General features: G+C 36.5%; 2 protein-coding genes across 2 annotated transcripts; both read right to left on the bottom strand.

Moving 5' to 3' along the window:
* Positions 1-14,434: 14,434 nt before the first annotated feature.
* LOC127082056 (uncharacterized) lies at positions 14,435-14,935 on the bottom strand. The gene is made up of 2 exons (XM_051022278.1): positions 14,855-14,935; positions 14,435-14,755 (listed from the first exon to the last, which is right to left on the bottom strand). The coding sequence occupies exons 1-2, from the start codon at positions 14,933-14,935 to the stop codon at positions 14,435-14,437; spliced, it is 402 nt and encodes a 133-aa protein (XP_050878235.1).
* A 2,227-nt stretch (positions 14,936-17,162) lies between these two features.
* LOC127082055 (uncharacterized) lies at positions 17,163-18,492 on the bottom strand. The gene is made up of 3 exons (XM_051022277.1): positions 18,386-18,492; positions 17,438-17,655; positions 17,163-17,380 (listed from the first exon to the last, which is right to left on the bottom strand). The coding sequence occupies exons 1-3, from the start codon at positions 18,490-18,492 to the stop codon at positions 17,163-17,165; spliced, it is 543 nt and encodes a 180-aa protein (XP_050878234.1).
* Between the last annotated feature and the right edge of the window lie 1,309 nt (positions 18,493-19,801).

Below are 19,801 nucleotides of genomic sequence, written 5' to 3'. Positions count from 1 at the left end.
AAACGTGGACCACTTGATCTGCCTCATTAAATGAGGTGGCAGATCAAGTGGTTGACCGCGCGCAGTTCACCATACACTTGAGTCAATTGTACACACGCGTGGTAATCAACATGTACGCTCGTGATTAAAACATTTCAGCTGGATCCTATGGTTGTTAGAGATGCCAACACATCGTCGGAGTTGTAGCTCCGGTCTTCTTCTCCAGTTGACCTCACCGGACTGGTCCATCTTCAACCATCACCAAAATAAAAAAGGAGGACATGATTTGAAAGAAAAAATGGTGTAGATCACGAATATCACCTCAATTTTGACTAACTCCTCACATATAGAAAGATATGAGGAGTTGAAATTTGAGGTATGTCAACTGAGTTGCTTCGGTTTGACCTCTAAGCAACTCAATCTTCTTGCCTACATTGGTAGGACTTCAGACAACCAAAGAATCAAGAGAATTGAGCAAGATTGAGAGAGAATCGAAGAGATGAAAATTTCTGGAAAATACCTTCAATGTAGGTCTGGATTCAACTATTCTTGCTTTGGCTTGTGCTTGATCTCACTCAGAATGCTTGCAGAAGTAGAATGGAATGCACAAAAGGTCTTGGATCCCTGGAGTTTTGAATCTCAAAACAATGAGAATTCAAACTCAATTTCAAATGAAATTCTCAGGTTTATCCTTTGGAATGAGAGGGTTAGAGGTTTGGGATCAAAGCTGACGCGAATGTGTGTGAAATTCTGAGCATATGGAGCTCTATTTATAACCAATTCAATTGATATTTGCACACTTGAAGTGAACTTCCAAAATCAGCAATGTGTGATGCATGAGTGCATAAGCGTGTACAGGCCCGTGAAATCACTCCATCTGATCCATAATTGAGTGTAAGCAAGGCTGAAGTCATGATGGAATGCTAGGAAATTATGCATGGATATTTGAAGTTCAATCTTGCCAAATGATTATGCAACGTTCAAGCCATGCGCAGCCTACTCAATTCTTGTCCAAAATGGATGAACTTGGACTTTTTGGAAAGGTTAGATAAAGAGGAACAACTTTCATGTTCAACACTCCTCCATTTGGAGCTTGTATCATGATGAATTTTGAGGTGGAAGCTTGGAAATTTCAACATGTTAAAAATTTTTCTAAGTGTCAAGCCATATATATCAATATTCCATCTTGCTTAACTTTTTATGTGAGCTTCAAATGAGAAAGGTGTCTTCATAAAAGTTGTAGCTATTTAAAATACCTTCAAAATGGTCACCCATTTCATGTCATTTGGATTTTAACTGATAGAGTTATGCATTTTTGAAGTTTGGAAAAATCACTTGTTCAATGGTATAGGTCAAAAGTGACCTATAATGTAGCCTCATATCACATGCTCATAAAAGTTGAATTAGATCTCACTCAAAATATAAAAGTTGAATTAGACATCTTTAATTTAATTGTGCAACTTGGAAATCTTTCATATCATAAAAATTGAGCATATTATGGCCTTGGGAAGTTGACTTTCAAATTAGGGTTTAGACAAAATGACCTATAATGTTTCAACATAGAAAATGATTTTCCAAGAAAAACTAGCTCTAGGTATAAACATGAAAGTTGTTTGGAATGTCATTTAGAGTAAGGTTTCTCTTGGAATCATTTTCATATGGTGAAAATTGTAGGAGATAGGGTCTAGGGAGACCCAGTTTTTATCAGATGAATTCATCTGGCCAACCACCATCAACCAACTTGCTAACCTTCAATTCTTTTGACTTTATAGGCTCATGGTAGATCATATAATATGATTAAATTTGAAGTGTCCCTTGAGAAATTTGATCAATTGGTGAGATAGCTTGTTGGAGAAGTTACTCAAGATACCCAATCAAGCTAGGGTTTCCAAGGCAAACCACCTTCAAACTCTTGAAGAATACTTGATCAATATAACATGTAGAGATCATTGGGACTCATATATGATGCTCATAACCATTCTTGTATCAATTCATGGTTGTTTTCTTTGTTCATGAGGGTCTCAAACCCTAGATGTGAACTTGATAGATCAATGGGATCATTCCCTACCTACAAAAGAGTTAGGCAAATGCAAAGACATATTTTTGGTACTTTGGTTAGTAAAACGATAAAATACAAGTATGATACAATCAAAAAGTGCTTGGTGATCTCTCCCAAAACAAACCCAATGAAGTAGGGGTAAGGAGGATGCCAAGGTATGATCCTAATACTAATGCTTATGATGAATTTGCATGGGGGATCTTAGGGTCAAAATTGGGGTCTTACACCCTTTAGCAACATAATATGATCATCTCGTGATGGCCATATAGTGGTAGGCGGAGAATCTCACCCAACTGCTCCACTGTCAACTCGTGGTCGACATTGTATAACCTGAAAGTCATCATTCCTCCAAAGTACATCGTTGTACCTGTCCATCCTTTTTTTAACTTGAACTCAATGGTGCTCAAGAATTATAAAGTGATGTGCTCATAGGTAGGCGCTTCATAATGCACAAATTCAAGCATGCTAAGGACATGGAACATCCTATCTAATTCTTCCGACATACCCAATTGAAATAAAGTATCAGAGCATAGGTACCTTGTCAGTGTTATCTTACATTTAACGTGAGAAGAGTACCTTCGTTCGTGCTCCGGTTTATCGAAGATTATATCATGCAAATTTGGATGCAAATTCCGAGGCCTCGATGATTCAGCTTCAGTTTGCTTCCCTTTAGAAATTTTCTTCGGCGACATGATTGATTTTTGCAACAAAAATTTATGACCCAAAAATAAAGTATGGAAAATGAAAAAACGATTACGGTAGCCTTGTAGAGGATGGAGAGTAGAGAAACTTTTTTGACGGGTGTCAGCGATTTGGACGAAGTAATGCGGCAAAGTTGTGAGCTTTTTGTTGGTGAGGTTATGGAGAATTTTGAGAAACAATGGAGGAAGGAGAAAGGTTTGGTGAAAATGGGAGAGAGAATGTGAGAAAATCAGATTTAATGGGTTAATTGAGGGTAAAATGAGTTTAAGTGGTCGAAAATCCTTGTGGGGTCCACAAAATCCAAAAATTGCAAAATTTGAAAAATACGACTGTTTAGCTTGACACGGGTCGTGTCAAGCCATTGGTTTTTGTCTTCACCTCCAGTAGAGTTGACATGGGTCGTGTCAGCTGACACGGGCGGCCGTGTTAGCCTACTGGAAAAATCAGCTTCCTCAGTACCTAGCCTGACACGGGTCGTGTCAGGTGACACAGGCCGTGTCAGGTGACACAGGTCGTGTCAGGTGACACGGGCACCCATGTCAGGGCCCTGTTTTTTCCAAAAAACTTGACTTTTTTCTCTATTTTCCCTTGCGTTGTTTGCCAACCATCTTCTATGAGTTTGGCTCAAACCTTTTCTTCTGCACTGTGTGATTTACCTACGAACCTACAAATAACAATTGGAAACACACCAAACACTAAAATAATTAGAATAAAACCGTGTGGGTTGCCTCCCACGAAGCGTTGCATTTAACGTCGCATGGCTCGACGGTCGTCTCTCTTATCCTCTGAGACGAACATTATCGATCAGACCACTTTCCTTCCCCTTGTAGTAGTGTTTTAACCTTTGTCCGTTTACCTTAAATGTATCCCCATGACTTGGATTTTTAAGTTCTATTGCTCCATGGGGAAACACTATGTGAACCAAAAACGGACCCGACCACCTGGATTTCAAATTTCCTGGAAAGAGCTTTAGTCTGGAGTTAAACAAGAGCACCAGTTGTCCCTTGACAAACTCCTTTCTCTATAGCATCTGATCGTGCCATTTTTTGTCTTTTTCTTGTACAGTTTGGCATTCTCATAGGCTTGATTCAGAAACTCCTCTAATTCGTGGAGCTGAAGGATTCGGGATTCACCCACTTGCCAGATCATAATTTAAGAATTTGGATGCCCAAAACGCTTTGTGCTCCAATTCTAGTGACAAGTGACAAGCTTTACCATAAATTAACTGTTAGGGAGACATACCTGTGGGCGTTTTGAGTGATGTTTTGTATGCCCATAGTGCATCTTCTAACTTTACTGCCCAGTCTTTCCTAGATGCGCATATAGTCTTTTCTAGTAATTGCTTTATCTGCTTGTTGGACACTTCGACCTGCCCACTCGTTTGAGGGTGATACGGAGTGGCGATCTTGTGTTTAACATTATATTTCTTCAGCAGATTCTCCATCAGTTTGTTCAAAAAGTGAGTACCTTCATCACTGATAAGTGCTCTCGGCACCCCAAATCTCGAAAAGATATTATTCTTTAGAAAGGTCACAACCACTTTAGAATCACTGCTACCAAGATGTAATTATTCCCAAATGACAGGGGAAATGGCCCCATGAAGTCTATTCCCCAGACATCAAACAATTCAACTTCCAGCATAGCGTTTTGCGGCATTCGATTTCTCTTAGAAATATTCCCCGTTCTTTGACATTTGTTGTATTCTTTGACGATGTCTTGGGTATCTTTGAACAATGTGGGCCAATATAGACCTGACTGAAGGACTTTAGTCGTTGTTCTGTCACCACTGAAGGGTCCTCCATGATCCGAGTCATGACAAGCTCTAAGTACATCCCTTTGTTCCTCCTCAGGGACGCATCTTCTGACCAGCCCATCCACTCCTCTCTTGTATAGGAATGGGTTATTCCACAAGTAAAACCTGCAATCATGAACAAACTTTTTCTTTTTGTTAGAATCAAAACCATTCAGGATTACACCCCCGACCAAATATCCCTCTGCCCGAGTATATTATCTTCCGTTTTAAGATACCCAGTAATAGGTAGTAGATAATATATCTCTTTTACTCCTATGTTGAAGTTTGACTAGCCTAGTTGAGTCCAGATTTGTATCTCCTTGTGAGACCAAACTTCCTTTTCCTAGCGGATAATTTCCTGTTGTGTTGGTCGTATCCCGATGCATGCATATTTTTATCCAATTCGAGCCTTTCCATTGATTTATTTTCATGGAAATCTCCTCGTGTCTCCATCATTTTTTAAGTCATAGCCTGACCTACGCATAACCTATTATCCCCAGAGTCTATGTCCCCTCAGTGAGTTTTCCTTATGGAATGGATTATGCTCCTGTGAACTTTCAGTTTCTTCCGGATTCTTTTCCTTTGTGGCAATATATCCCCCATGAAGATTATATTTTACATTCATATCATATGCATCATGAGGTCTCTCAGGGACCAAAATTTGTTTCTTATTGTTAATATTTAAGTCCATTCTACCGCATTGATATGAATATTGTAACATTCATATCTCCGAATAGAATGACCTTAAATAGGGGCAACTGTAAGACCCCAATTTTGACCCCTAACATCCCTCATGCCATCTCATAGCTTTGCATTGGCATTGGGATCACACCTTGGTATTCTCCTCACCTATCATTCATTGGGTTTGCATTGGGAGAGATCACCAAGCATATATGATTGTATCATACTTTGTTTTACTAACCAAAATACAAAAATATGTCTAGTATAACTTTGTTTCTTTTATAGGTAGTGTGTGTGTCCGTTTGTGCCTCACCAAGCCCACAACTAGGATTTGAGACCCTCAACGAAAGAGATAAAGCAAGCAAAGGTCCACATTGGTTCTAAACATAATATATGGATCCCTATATTACTTATTTATCATTTTGATCAAGAGTTCATCAAGATTTTGAAGCTTATTTGTCAAGGAATCCCTAATTCATTTGAGTATCTTGGGTGCCTTCCTCAACAAGTTTCTTCAACAGTTGGTCAAACATATAAAGGGATACTTCATTTTACATCATACTAAGCATATATGATCCTCCATGATCCCCAAATAGAAAATTAACTTCAAGTGTGCAAGTTGATTCAAGGAAGTTGACCAGAAAAGTCAACTTGTCAAATCTAGGGTTTCCTAGACCCTATCTCCTATAATGTTTGTCATATAAAAATGATTAAAAGAGCAAAGTTACTCTTTATGGCATTCCAAACATCTTTCATGTTGGCCTCAATAACTAATTTTTCTTTTAAGGTCATGTTTTATGGTGAAAGATTATAGGTCATTTTGTTTGTGCCATACATAGAAGGTCAACTTCCAAGAGTCATAACTTCCTCATTTTTTATGATATAAAGATGATCCAAGTTTCATGATTAATTGAAATATGTCTGATTCAACTTTTCTTCTTTTATAAAGATCACATTATAATTGCAAAGTCATGTACCATGAGGAAACATTATAGGTTCATTTTGGTCCTCATCATTTTACAAGCAAATTTCCTCAACTTTTAAAATCCATAACTCCACCATCCAAACTCCAAATGGTGCAAAATATATGGTCAAATTCAAGATAATTTAAAGATATACAATGTTATAGAAGGAGCCAAGTTCATTTGAATCTCACATCAAAAGTTATTTAAGGTGGAAAGAGAGATCATTTGGCTTATAACTTAGAAAAATTTCTAAGTATGTTTGATTCCTCGAACTTCAAGTCCAGTTTTATCTATTTTCCAAGCTTCAAATAGAAAAAGTCCCAACATTAAAGTTGTTCTTTATGATGAGAAATTTTCAAAGAGTTCAATATCACATCATTTGGATAAGAAATGAGGGACTTCCGTATGAGGTCTTTCCATGGCCTGTTTTGGAAGTTTTTTGAACTCCAAAATGCACAACTTTGCATGGTCTTGTGTGATGACTTAAGCAACTTATTGGCATGATTTAGAGTGGATTACAATTATCAACTAGGCCTGTACATGCACCCATACACCCATGCAATATAATTTTTCATTTTTTATTCAAATTTGGAAAGGTGAATTTATCATTTCCTTGGCCTATAAATCAAATGTCGTCTGCTCAGAATTGAAGAAGAACACTGCCCAAGCTTTGGTAGTCATTGGCATCACCTCACTCCATAGAATTATTTAAATATTTCTTGAGAAATCAAGTTTTTGTTCAACTCAAGTTTACGAACAAAAACTCCAAAGGTTCATTCCCTTTTCCACTCCATTGAACTTCTGCAAGCAAGAGGAAGAAAAAGCACTAAGAATTGCATCAAGAATCAAGCTTAGAAGATGCTCGCAGAAGGTGAATTTCTCAAAACTTCATCTCTTTGATTCTCCCTCCATACTCTAGATCTGAACTGAATTTTGTGTTGGCTGAAGTCCTACCAATGTAGGCAACATTATTGAGTTGTTTTGGACTTGATTCAAAGCAACTCAGGTTGGACACCTCCAATTTGATCTTCACTTTTCTAACTATAGAGTGAGAGATGGAACAAATGGAGGTGATATTCGTGATCCTTGCCATTTTTCCTTTAAAATGATGTTAAATCCATCCATTTATGGTCAAGTGTGATCTGGCCAATCCAGTGACCCTCACTGGAGAAGATGACCGGAGCTAGGGCTCCGGTGGTGGCGTGGCACTGCTCCCACCCTTGGATCTTTCTTTCATCTTCTAATATGGGCATTTGGTTGTGATTACCACGCATGTGATTGCATTGACTATGGAACACCATGGAACGCGTGTTTTTGAGCATCAGATCTGCCACCTAAATTAATGAAGGAGATCTTATCGCTCTGGTTTTTCTGTTTTATTTTATTTCTCCAAATTGATTTTTAAATAGCTTTTTCTTTTAAAATTCCCCATAAATTCATTTTTGATCCAAAAATTCACAAATATTTTTGTCTTCCCATTTTTGATTTAAAATAAATTTTTGGATTAAGTTTGATATTTTTGGTGATTTTTGTGTTTTTTTTACTTGTTTTTAATTACTTATGACTTTTGAAAAATACCAAAAAAAATTGTCAATGGTCCTTTGACCTTGTTTGACCTATATAAATCCCTTGGCCATTTCTTTGGTGTTTTGAAGGGGTTTTAGGTTTTTGATCTTTGAAATTTTATTTTCTTCATTTTTAAATATGTTTTGATATAGTTTTATTGATTTAATACTTTGGTGAGCTTTTGTATTCACTTTATGTTGACCTTACTTCTGTGTGGCCTTGGTCTTGGTAGAATTGGACTTTGACTTAGTAAACACCATTGGATTTAGGAGGTTGATGAAGTTTAAAACTTCATCCCTCAAGATGAATGAATGGTATTGATCAAGTGAGGTTCATCCCTTGACTAATTTGGGATTCCCTTTATTTCATATCTCTATCTTCATCTCATTTCTTCCCCAATCATCTCTTGGCTAATGACTTCTCATAGATCATTAGCTAGTCGATTCATAAATGTTCTTGTGTAAGATGAATCAACATAAGCTTGATTGAGATAGGCCCATCCCCTCTTGTTTTTATATGTGGTATGCTTTAGGAGATAGGTCTTGAACACCTTGTCTCTAGCATGCATTAACACTAACATTATTATTGATCGGCCTCAGATAGGTATGACTTCTACATAAGCCTACTTACAATTTCTTAACATAGCGCTAAATTTGCCTCAAGGCACCAATTAACATACTAACTTGACAACTAACATTTAATTTTCTTGTCATTTACTTTAATGAAATTTAAGTTCTTTCACTTTATCATTCCTTGTCATTTACATTCATACAAATTGTTTATGCTTCAATCATTTTCTCTTTGCCCACTTGGGCCTATGTTTATGCTTCAGTATTTTCATTTTCCTCACTTGAGCCATTATATTTGTGCTTGTGATCATATTTTATTTGTGGTCTTAGGACCTTAAAACACTTAATAAAAACAAAAACACTAAAATCACATTGGTGGACTGTTGGATCGATTCTTGTGACTTAATTTGGACATATGCACTTAGAGTAGGCAACATTCCTGAGCTATGGAAGAAAAACTTGGCCAATGCCATTAATTTGAGACCACAAACATGGCCAATACCATTCATATGACACAAGCTTGAGAGATTCCCTTGGGTTTATCTTATACACTCTTTCTCTTTGTCTCAATTGTTATTTTGATCTTATTGTTGTTATTTGATGTTTTTCTCTTTGAGTATGTTTCAAGGGATTTTTCATCTGATACACATAAAGGACATAGAAGATTGCTTGATTTGGAGTGCTAGCTTGGATGTTTGGTTATCTTTATTTGATACTATTGGGTTTCTTATTAATTGATTGGATGATTATGGCTTTGTTGTATGCTTAACAATCCAAATGAAATGGGTTTCTATCTGACACTATTGTCTTGTGAATGCTTCCCATGAGTTAGATCTTTTCAACTCAAAACTCTTAAATCTTGTCTAAGATAGCCTCTTCATCTCCACATCCTTCTTCTTTAATTTCAAAACCTCCTTCTCATTTTAAAAACTTATTTACTTGTTGTTTTTCAATTTATACTTGTTTTAATGAGTAGAAACCTTGGCCTTATGCCATTGATTTTCAAACTATTTTCTTAATAAAACTTACAAAAAAACTTAATCATATTGACTTTATTTTCCAAAAGATCAAAAAGAACTAACAACCTCATCTAATCATTTTGTCCACTTGGTGCCTTTTTTCATTTTAAACTTTTCAAAAGAAAGCATTTAGATTTGAGTTATCCTTGGTTGAGATGTAATTCTCCCATTCCATGATATGTTGAGTGTAAGACTTTCCATTCATTAGGGGTTATTGGCATACTTGTTGATTTAATACAAGTTGGATCCCTCCCTCTTAAATGTTGTAAAGCCCTCATTATTGGTGGATGTTTGGTTGAGTATTCTCCCATTGATAACAAAAGATCTTTAAGCTTTTGTTAAAATCAATTCACCCATCTTTGAAATTTTTACCACGAACTACAAGGTTTTGATCCCTCATTTATGTTGGCACGTAGGCATAAGACCAAAAGTATTATCAAACACAAAAATGTAAATAATGAATTCTTTTCTCATCCCCTTATTCTATTTTTAAAATAAACATCTTTTCAACTAAAACAAGTGCACATAAAAAGGGCTCCCTAGGAGTACCTAGGACACTTTGGGTGGTAATACCTTCCCTCTGTGTAACCAACCCCCTCACATATAATCTCTGATATTTTATTAGTTTTGATTTGAAAAATTCTTATCTTTGGGTTTTCTTCGTACTTTCTCCCTTTTCCTTTGGAAATAATAAAAGCGTGGTGGCGAATTTGGTTTTATTGACGTTGAGTTAACCATAAACAAGTTTTTCACAGGGGATCAAAGTATGTGTGGGTATAAAATAAATGTACCATCAATCTAGGTTTTTACAGCCTAGAGAGATTTAATATCAGACCTGTTAGAGATCAGGTTCAATCAAGGAATAAACTGGAGAGGGATAGTCAAACAAGACTCTTCTCATTGAGGAATTATCTCAAACTGGAGATTTATCCTATCTAAGTATGAAAAGGAGAGCTAAAGGAAAATCTTCCACGAGGAATAAACTCAATGGGGATTTAAAAAGGGTATACACTTTCTACTTAAGGTCGACGACTCTATTGAAGAGAGGAAATATATATATCACTTGGGGGATAAACGCAACCAAGTTAAGTAAAGCAACACAGGGGATGCAATATGAATATGAATTACGAATTTAATTATGCATTATGTATATGCTTGCGTGAATATGTGTTATGTTTATGCTGACAAAATAGGCAATAGTAGATGAACTGGAGATGAAATAAACATCTCAGTACAAATGAACACTCAGCTAATCTCAACAGGATGGGAGATAAAATAAGAAGTCATCAATGGAGTAAAGTTTGCCTCTAAGCCCAATCTTCTCTGGGGATACTAACATAATGGTTCCAAATGGAGGGAAGGTATCCTAAAGAAGTAAGAATCATCCACTGCTGCAATTCCATTAGGGATAATAAAGACATTATTTTAAGAAAGCATTGAGCTCCGCACATCAGGATCCAACCTTTTATGGGATTACTGTTGACATTCCTTATTGTGTTCATAAATTAAAAGAAACACACGCACACTTCTTAAAAGCAAGAACAAAATATTTTAAACTTTTTGTTTCAAGAATTTCTCATCAAAAGTAAAAAAAAAAAAGTCATTTTGCAAGAAGGAAGTAAAATAAGAGTTGCAAACAAATGGATAAAGTCTCAAATTTTATTGAAGGAATGGTAGTCCGCAAATGGTGGGACTCAATAGATCATTTACAAAGATGAAAATTGGTAAATACAAGAAAAGGCTACATTAAAATACAATGGTCATTATTCTCCCTATCAAATTTGAAATCCATTGTGTTAGAGCTTCTGGAGAGAGTAATTTGATTGAGAAAACTTTGATGGGCGAGGTCGCTTTAAGTTGATCAAGTCTGGCTTGATGCAGTTACTTTCCATAATCCCTAACTTTTGCCTAGATTGCCCCTTGTGGGTGTCAATCTACCGGGATTATCATTTTCTATTTATGTCTCTAACTTTTGCCTGGACCTCCCTTTCGGGTTTTTGGCCCACCGAGACGCTCTTTTTTTGCCTAAGCTGCCCTTTCAGGTTTTCAACTTAGCGAGTTATTCTTTTATTTTTTTAGGAGAAGTATTTCTTGATTCATCTGCATTCACTGGATAAATGATCTCCTCACCATCCATGATCGTAAGGATTAAAGCACCGCCGAGAAGGCTCTGTTAACAACATATGATCCTTCATAATTAGGAGTCCACTTGCCCCTAGAATCAGTCATGAAAGACAGGATCTTCTTGAGTACGAGGTCACCTTCTCTGAACACACGAGGTCGAACCTTCTTATAAAACTCTTTCTTCATCCTATGTTGATACAATTGACCATGACATAAAGTCATCATCCTCTTTCCTTCAATTAAATTCAACTGATCAAATCTACTATGACATCATTCAGCCTTAGACAATTCTGCTTCCATCAAGAATCTCATTGACGGGATCTCAACCTCCACGAAGAGCACTGATTCCATTCCATATACAAGAGATAAAGGGGTTGTTGTAACACCCCCCAAACAACTACTACTGAAATGAAATATACAATTGCATAATCAGAGTAAATTAAAGCATGCAGACACGAGGGCATCACATTTACTTCTACTAGAAACAACACATGCCATGGTCACATAAAAGTAACACGAATTATAAATCAAAACCAAATAACCAACATGCAAACTCACACAGCGGAATAACATCTCTCTTCATAAATGGTATATAGTGATGATTCCCATAAATCATCCACCACAAAATATCGTTTTGGGCTCTAAGGCCACTCAGCATCAAAACCAACATATCCAAATAATAAGATAAAAGAGAGCATAATAATATCTCTCAACATCAACACAAGTACAAATAATCCCATAAACCCAAGTGTTACATGACCAGAGCACTATAGACTACCTAGTCAAAACACAACAACAACTAGCCTCTGAATCTAATCCTTGTGCGAAGCACCACTATCTCTGGTACCTGAGCGATGTCGCGATAGAACATCATTCCAATAGAAGGGTGAGAATTCAAATCATTATAAAAAAATATAATAATATGAAATGTATAACAAACATACATATATAATTAGAATTCGTCACGCTTCATACAAACATGCATCATATCATCTTATTAAAGAATCACATGTTTACCATCATACGACATGGCTCAACAATCCACAAGTATTCATTTATAAATACTAAACGATATACAAAAGTCATATTTCACAACATATCGATTTCATGTACATATTATCATCCATCATCCTTTACAAATCATCATCAAATATGTATACAACTTTCACATGATTCCATAATGTATACAAGTCACCATTTCATCACATATATCACAAATATGCATACATATCACATCAACAACACATCAATAATTCATATCAAATGGATCACCTAAAATCCACGTATATGCATATCTACCAAAATCATATCCACACAATCATATCACATAATCACACAAACAACAATTCACACCGACAAGTGTACCTCAATGTGTGACTCAATGTGATATGCATGTGGATCCCATCCGTTATCATTTCCGGCTTGTCGAGCGTATCTCAAATATACTAGATAACCACTTCTAAAGCTCGATTTGGCCTTAAGCTTTCAAACCTCATTCACCGTTAGGTTTGGGACAAGCAAATAATCTACGCGAGATTACCCAACATTGCCTCTTTCATAGACTCAAGCTAGTGTAAGTGTGCAACAACAACAAGACTCGTGCAATTAAGACGACCGCAACCCCTTAATCATACATCAGCATACCACATCCAACATTTGCACAACATACCCCTAACATGACTTCAATCCCAAACAATACATCAAATAGCATTCATTATCTCATCACAACACATTAACATAAAGCAAACAACCCAATTCATGTTATTCATCAAATTCACCATCTCATATCATCACATACATAATTTCAAGTATTATGTTTCTTCATAAAATCCATCTAAAACCATCCAATACATTTCAAACAATAGAAAACATGTCATTCACATTCACATTCACCACACATACAACATACATCCATATTAGGACTCTTTTGATATAATATTAATCTACTATTATCAAAATGAATAACATCTTATTGATAATATTCTTAGCATTGTAATGGTCCAAACAGTACCTCAAACGGAGTTACGGTTCAAAAGTTACTGAATTTACAAGTTTTTCAAAATGTTGTCAAAACCAGAAAATTTACTGTTACGAAAATGCTGTCAAAAACCAGAAAATTTGCTATTGCGAAAATGAGGTCCAAACCAGAAAATTTGTTGTTGCAAAAATGCTGTTGTCCAACACGAATTTTCATCATAAAACCACATTAATCCATCATTTTTCATGAAATAAATAGTTATATTACCTATATATATCATATAGCAACTATTAGGATCATAGAAACAAGATTCTAAGCTCTACTAATTTTCACGAAAATCCCAAATCAACCATTTTTAAGTGAAACTCAAACATCTAATTATACACCAAATCATGTTCTATACACATACTCATTCATGGAATTCAATATAGAAACATCATAGGATAGCATAAACATCAATTTCATGGATTAAAACATAAACACATGTTAGGGTTTCTCAAAAATCAAAATCCCCAAATCCTAAGTTCATGATATCTAACCCACATACATTACATACATTATGTTTACCCATAACCACTTGAAATCCCACCTTTACCTTAGTATAGATGAAATCTCTAGATCCTTCTTCTTCTAGTTTCCTCTTCTCCCCTTTCTCTTCTCTTCTATTCTATTCTCTCTTCTTCTCTTGTTTTACAAAACTAACTCTAATCTCTAAAACCCTTACTATCTTTTTAACTCATAATGTGTTTTACCCACTTATCCACCCATTCTAATTAATTAGGCTCATTACTAGACAATTGCTATTTCTACTCATAAAATTCAATTATTCAAATAACACATATATTCAAATAATTCAAATAATCACCAGAACACATATTTAATTAATTATCACACTAAATAATGATTAATTAAAATAAACACCTAATAAATAAATACGGAAATTAAATCGGCGTGTTACAACTCTCCCCCACTTGAAATATTTTCGTCCTCGAAAATTACCTCAAGCAAACAACTCGGGATATGAATCCCTCATCTGACTCTCAAGCTCCCACATCACATTTCCACCAGCCGGTCCTCCCCAAACAACTTTCACCAAAGCGATCTCTTTACCACGGAGTTGTTTCAGCTCTCTATCTTTTATCCACATAGGTAATGGCTCCACGATCAAAGTATCTCTAACCTCAACATCATCTAATTGGACATCATGCGAAGGATCCGCAATGTATCTCCTTAATTGAGACATGTGAAACACATCATGGAGATTAGCAAGTGACGACGGTAACATAATCTGATAAGCCACGTCATCTACTTTCTCAGAAATCTGATACGGACCAATAAAACGCGGCGTCAACTTACGCGAGTTCAATGCTCTACCAACACCCGTTATCGGAGTAACTCTTAAAAACACATGATCATCTACCTCAAACTCAAGCGATTTCCTTCTCTTGTTATGGTAACTCTTCTGACGACTCTGAGAAACCTTCATCTTCTCTCTGATCATTTTAATCTTATCAGTAGTCTGTTAAACTATCTCAAGTCCAACCACAACACTCTCCAGATTCGTACCAACACAAAGGCGTTCTACACCTTCTACCATACAAAGCTTCAAACGGAGCCATACCAATACTCGAATGAAAACTATTATTGTAGGTAAACTCAATCAAAGGCAAATAACTATCCCAAGCACCTCCCTGTTCCAAAACACAAGCTCTCAAAAGATCCTCAAGCGACTGAATCGTCCTCTCAGTCTGACCATCTGTCTGCGGATGATAAGTAGAACTCAAACACAACTTTATACCCAAAGCACATTACAAACCTTCCCAAAATCTCGAAGTAAACCTCACATCCCTATCTAACACAATGTTAGACGGAATACCATGCAAACTGACAATTTTCTCAATATACAACTTTGCAAGTCTCTCCATCGGATAATCCATTCTAATCGGAATAAAGTGAGCAGATTTCATAAACTTGTCCACAATAACCCAAATAGCTTCACAATTACTCAGAGTCCTAGGTAAACCAGAAACAAAATCCATAGAAATACTATCCCATTTCCATTCAGGAATAGATAACGGTTGTAACAAACCAGACGGCTTCTGATGCACAATCTTCGATTTCTGACAAATCAAATACGAATACACAAGTTCTGCAATCTCTTTATTCATACCAGGCCACCAAAACAATTTCCTCAAATCTTGATACATCTTAGTAGCACCAGGATGAATACTCAAACCACTACGATGTCCTTCATCAAGAATCCTCTTTCTCAAAATCCGAAACATCGGGAACACAAACTCTATCATGACACCTCATGATACCATTCTCATCAATCCTAAAATCACCACCTTTACCTTGATTGATCAACGTCAATCGATCTACCAAATCCAAATCAGATTTCTGACCTTCTCGAATCTCATCCAAAATTCCACTAGTAAGCTTCAACATACCAAGCTTCACTCCAAAAGAAGTCTCTTCACAAACCAAACTCATGTCTCGAAATTTTTCAAGCAAATCCAATTCTCGCACCATCAACATCGACATATGCAAAGATTTCCTACTCAGAGCGTCGGCTACAACATTTGCTTTGCCATGATGGTAATTCATACCAAAATCATAATCCTTCAGGAATTCTAACCATCTCCTTTGCCTCATATTCAACTCTTTCTAATCGAACAAATACTTCAAACTCTTGTGATCACTAAACACATCGAATCTCGACCCAAACAAATAATGTCTCCAAATATTCAAAACAAACACACAGCAGCTAATTCCAAATCATGAGTCGGATAATTCCTCTCATGCACTTTGAGTTGCCTTGAAGCATAAGCTATAACTTGTTGATTCTTCATTAACACACCTCCTAAACCCATCAAAGAAGCATCACAATACACAAGAAATGGTTCTGATGGATTCGGTAAAATTAAAACATGAGCAGTAGTCAATCTCCTCTTCAGCTCTTGAAAACTAACTTCCCACTGTGCAGTCCAAATGAAAGCTTGACCTTTCCCAGTCAACTGCGTTAACAGCAAAGATAACATAGAAAAGCATTCAATAAACTTTTGATAATAACTTGCCAAACCAAGAAAACTACGAATCTCAGACACAGATTTCGGCACTTCCTATTGAGATATAGCCTTAATCTTAGAAGGATCAACCGAAATACGACCACTAGAGATCACATGGCCAAGGAAACTCACTTCCTTCAACCAAAACTCGCACTTCGAAAGTTTAGCAAACAACTACTTCTCTTTCAATACAGATAAAACAATCCTCAAATGCTCAACATGATCCTCTTCACTCTTTGAATAGATCAAAATATCATCGATAATCACAACAACAAACTTATCGAGATATTTATGAAAAATACGATTCATGTACTCCATAAATACACCAGGTGCATTCCTCACACCGAAAGGCATCACCGAATACTCATAGTGTCCATACCTTGTTCTAAAAGCAGTCTTCTGAATATCTTCAGCTTTCACATGGATCTGAAGATACCCAAACCTCAAATCAATCTTGCTAAACACACCAACACCAACCAACTGATCCATCAAATCATCAATCCTCGAAAGAGGATACTTATTCTTGATAGTAACCTTATTCAGTTGCCTGTAATCCACACACAACCTCATAGTACCTTCTTTCTTCTTAACTAACAGGACAGGTGCACCCCACGATGACACACTCGGACGAATAAACCTCTTATTAATCAAATCCTCTAGTTAACTTTTCAACTCTTTCAACTCAGATGGTGACATCCGATACGGAGCCATCAATGTCGGACTAGTACCAGGAATCGAATCAATCATGAACTCAATTTCACGTTCAGGAGGCAAATCGCTAACCTCATCAAGAAACACTTTAGGAAAATCACGAACAACTGGAAATTCACCCATTGTTCCATTTTCACTAAGCTTCAAACTTGCCACCAACATAAACACTTCAACACCATCTCGCACAGATTCATTCACTTGTTAAGTAGACAAGAATAAATCACCTTCCTTCTCTGGCTCAAGAAAAAGAATAACTTTCATAAAACAATTGATATAGACATGGTTGGCCCTCAACCAGTCCATTCCCAAAATAACATCAAGTTGACTCAATGGAAGACACACTAAATCAACTTCAAAATCTTTATCACAAATATTCAACGGACATTTCAAACAAACAGATGAAGTAGTCACTGAACCCATAGTCGGAGTATCAATAACCATGCTTCCACGTATAACAAATAATTATAGATTCAATCTCTTAGCACAATCCAAAGAAATAAAAGAATGTGTCGCACCGGTATCAATAATAGCAATCAAAGGCATATTATTAATAAATCATGCACCTCGGACAATGCAAACACTTTCCCTTTTGGCTTGCTCCTTCTTCGGCTTGTTGCACTTGGTACAAATGTGCCCTTGCTCACCATAGTTGTAGCAAGTCACATTCAAACCAACTCTGCAAAGTGACCTTGCTTACCATACTTTAAACAAGTCACATCGCCCTTAGAACACTCGGGAGCACGATGTCCCTCAACACCACATCTGAAGCACTTGACAGGAGTGTGATATCCTCCCCCACTCGGCTTCTTGCCATCACCAGCTTTCTTCTTACCATCATACGACTTCCCTCAGAATTGTCGTTTTCCTTTCTTATCATGCAAAGACTTGTAATGAGCAGCACTCTCACGGTTATGCTCATCATATATCCTACTCTTGTTAACCAACTCAGAAAATCTCGTAATCTGTTGGTAACCTATTCCTTCTTGATATCATGTCTGTAGCCATTCACAATCTTAAGACACTTGGATCTCTCAGCATTAGCAGTATTGTAATGGGGACAAAATTTGATCAACTCCTCAAACTTTGCATCATACTCAGCTACGGTACCATTACCTTGCTTCAACTCAAGGAATTCAATTTCCTTCTTTCCACAAACATCTTCTGGAAAATACTTCTCCAAAAAAGCATCACGGAAAAGTGCCAAAGTCACTTCAATGCCATCCTCATCAAATCTCTGAACAGTGTTGCGCCACCAATCCTCAGCTTCTTTCTCAAGCATATGAGTGCCAAACTACACCTTCTACGCATCTGAACAGTTCATAACTCGAAATATTTTCTCAATCGCCTTCAACCACTCTTAAGCTTTATCTGGTTCATGAGCTCCTTCAAAAGTTGGCGGATTGTTCCTTTGGAACTTCCCCAAAGCACGGAACTCATCAGCATCACGCTCCCGATCACCAACATTCATTTGCGGAATGGCACCAGCCAACAGGGCCAATGTCGCCGCAAGCGCATCATCATTCCTTCCAGCAACCATCTTCCTGCTAAACCAACCAAACAACCACAACAACAAGGATTGTTAAACAAACCGTATCGATTGTGTCATACACATAAATCAGATACAACGGAATCAAATAAATTCATAACCTGGCCGAATGACCGACTGTGCTATGATACCACTAATATAGCACCCCCCAAACTACTATTACTCAAATACAACATAAAATTGCATAATCAGAGTAAAGTAAAGCATGCATACACGAGGGCATCACATTTACTTCTGCTAGAAACAACACATGTCATGGTCACATACAAGTAACACGGATTATGAATCAAAACCAAATAACCAACATGCAAACTCACACAACGGAATAACATCTCTCTTCATAAATGGTAAATAGTGATGATTCCCATAAATCATCTACCACAAAATATCATTTTGGGCTCTAAGGCCACTCAACATCAAAACCAACATATCCAAATAACAAGATAAAAGAGAGCACAACAATATCTCTCAACATCAAAACAAGTACAAATAATCCCATAAACACAAGTGTTACATGACGAGAGCACTATAGACTACCTAGTCAAAACACAACAAGAACTAGCCTCCGAATCTAATCCTTGTGTGAAGCACCACTATCTCTGGTACCTGAGCGATGTCGCGATAGAACATCATTCCAACAGAAGGGTGAGAAATCAAATCATTATAGAAAAACATAATAATATGAAATGTATAACAAACATACATATATTATTAAAATTCGTCACGCTTCATACAAACATGCATCATATCATCTTATTTAAGAATCACATATTTACCATCATACGACATGGCTCAACAATCCACAAGTATTCATTTATAAATTCTAAACGATGTACAAAAGTCATATTTCACAACATATTGATTTCATGTACATATTATCATCCATCATCATTTACAAATCATCATCATATATGTATACAACTTTCACATGATTCCATAATGTATACAAGTCACCATTTCATCACATATATCACAAATATGCACACATATCACATCAGCAACACATCAAGAATTCATATCAAATAGATCACCTAAAATCCAC

Source organism: Lathyrus oleraceus, chromosome 5 (genome assembly GCF_024323335.1).
Source record: "Lathyrus oleraceus cultivar Zhongwan6 chromosome 5, CAAS_Psat_ZW6_1.0, whole genome shotgun sequence".
Classification (NCBI taxonomy): Eukaryota; Viridiplantae; Streptophyta; class Magnoliopsida; order Fabales; family Fabaceae; genus Lathyrus; species Lathyrus oleraceus.
This window is presented reverse-complemented; position numbering and strand designations above follow the sequence as displayed.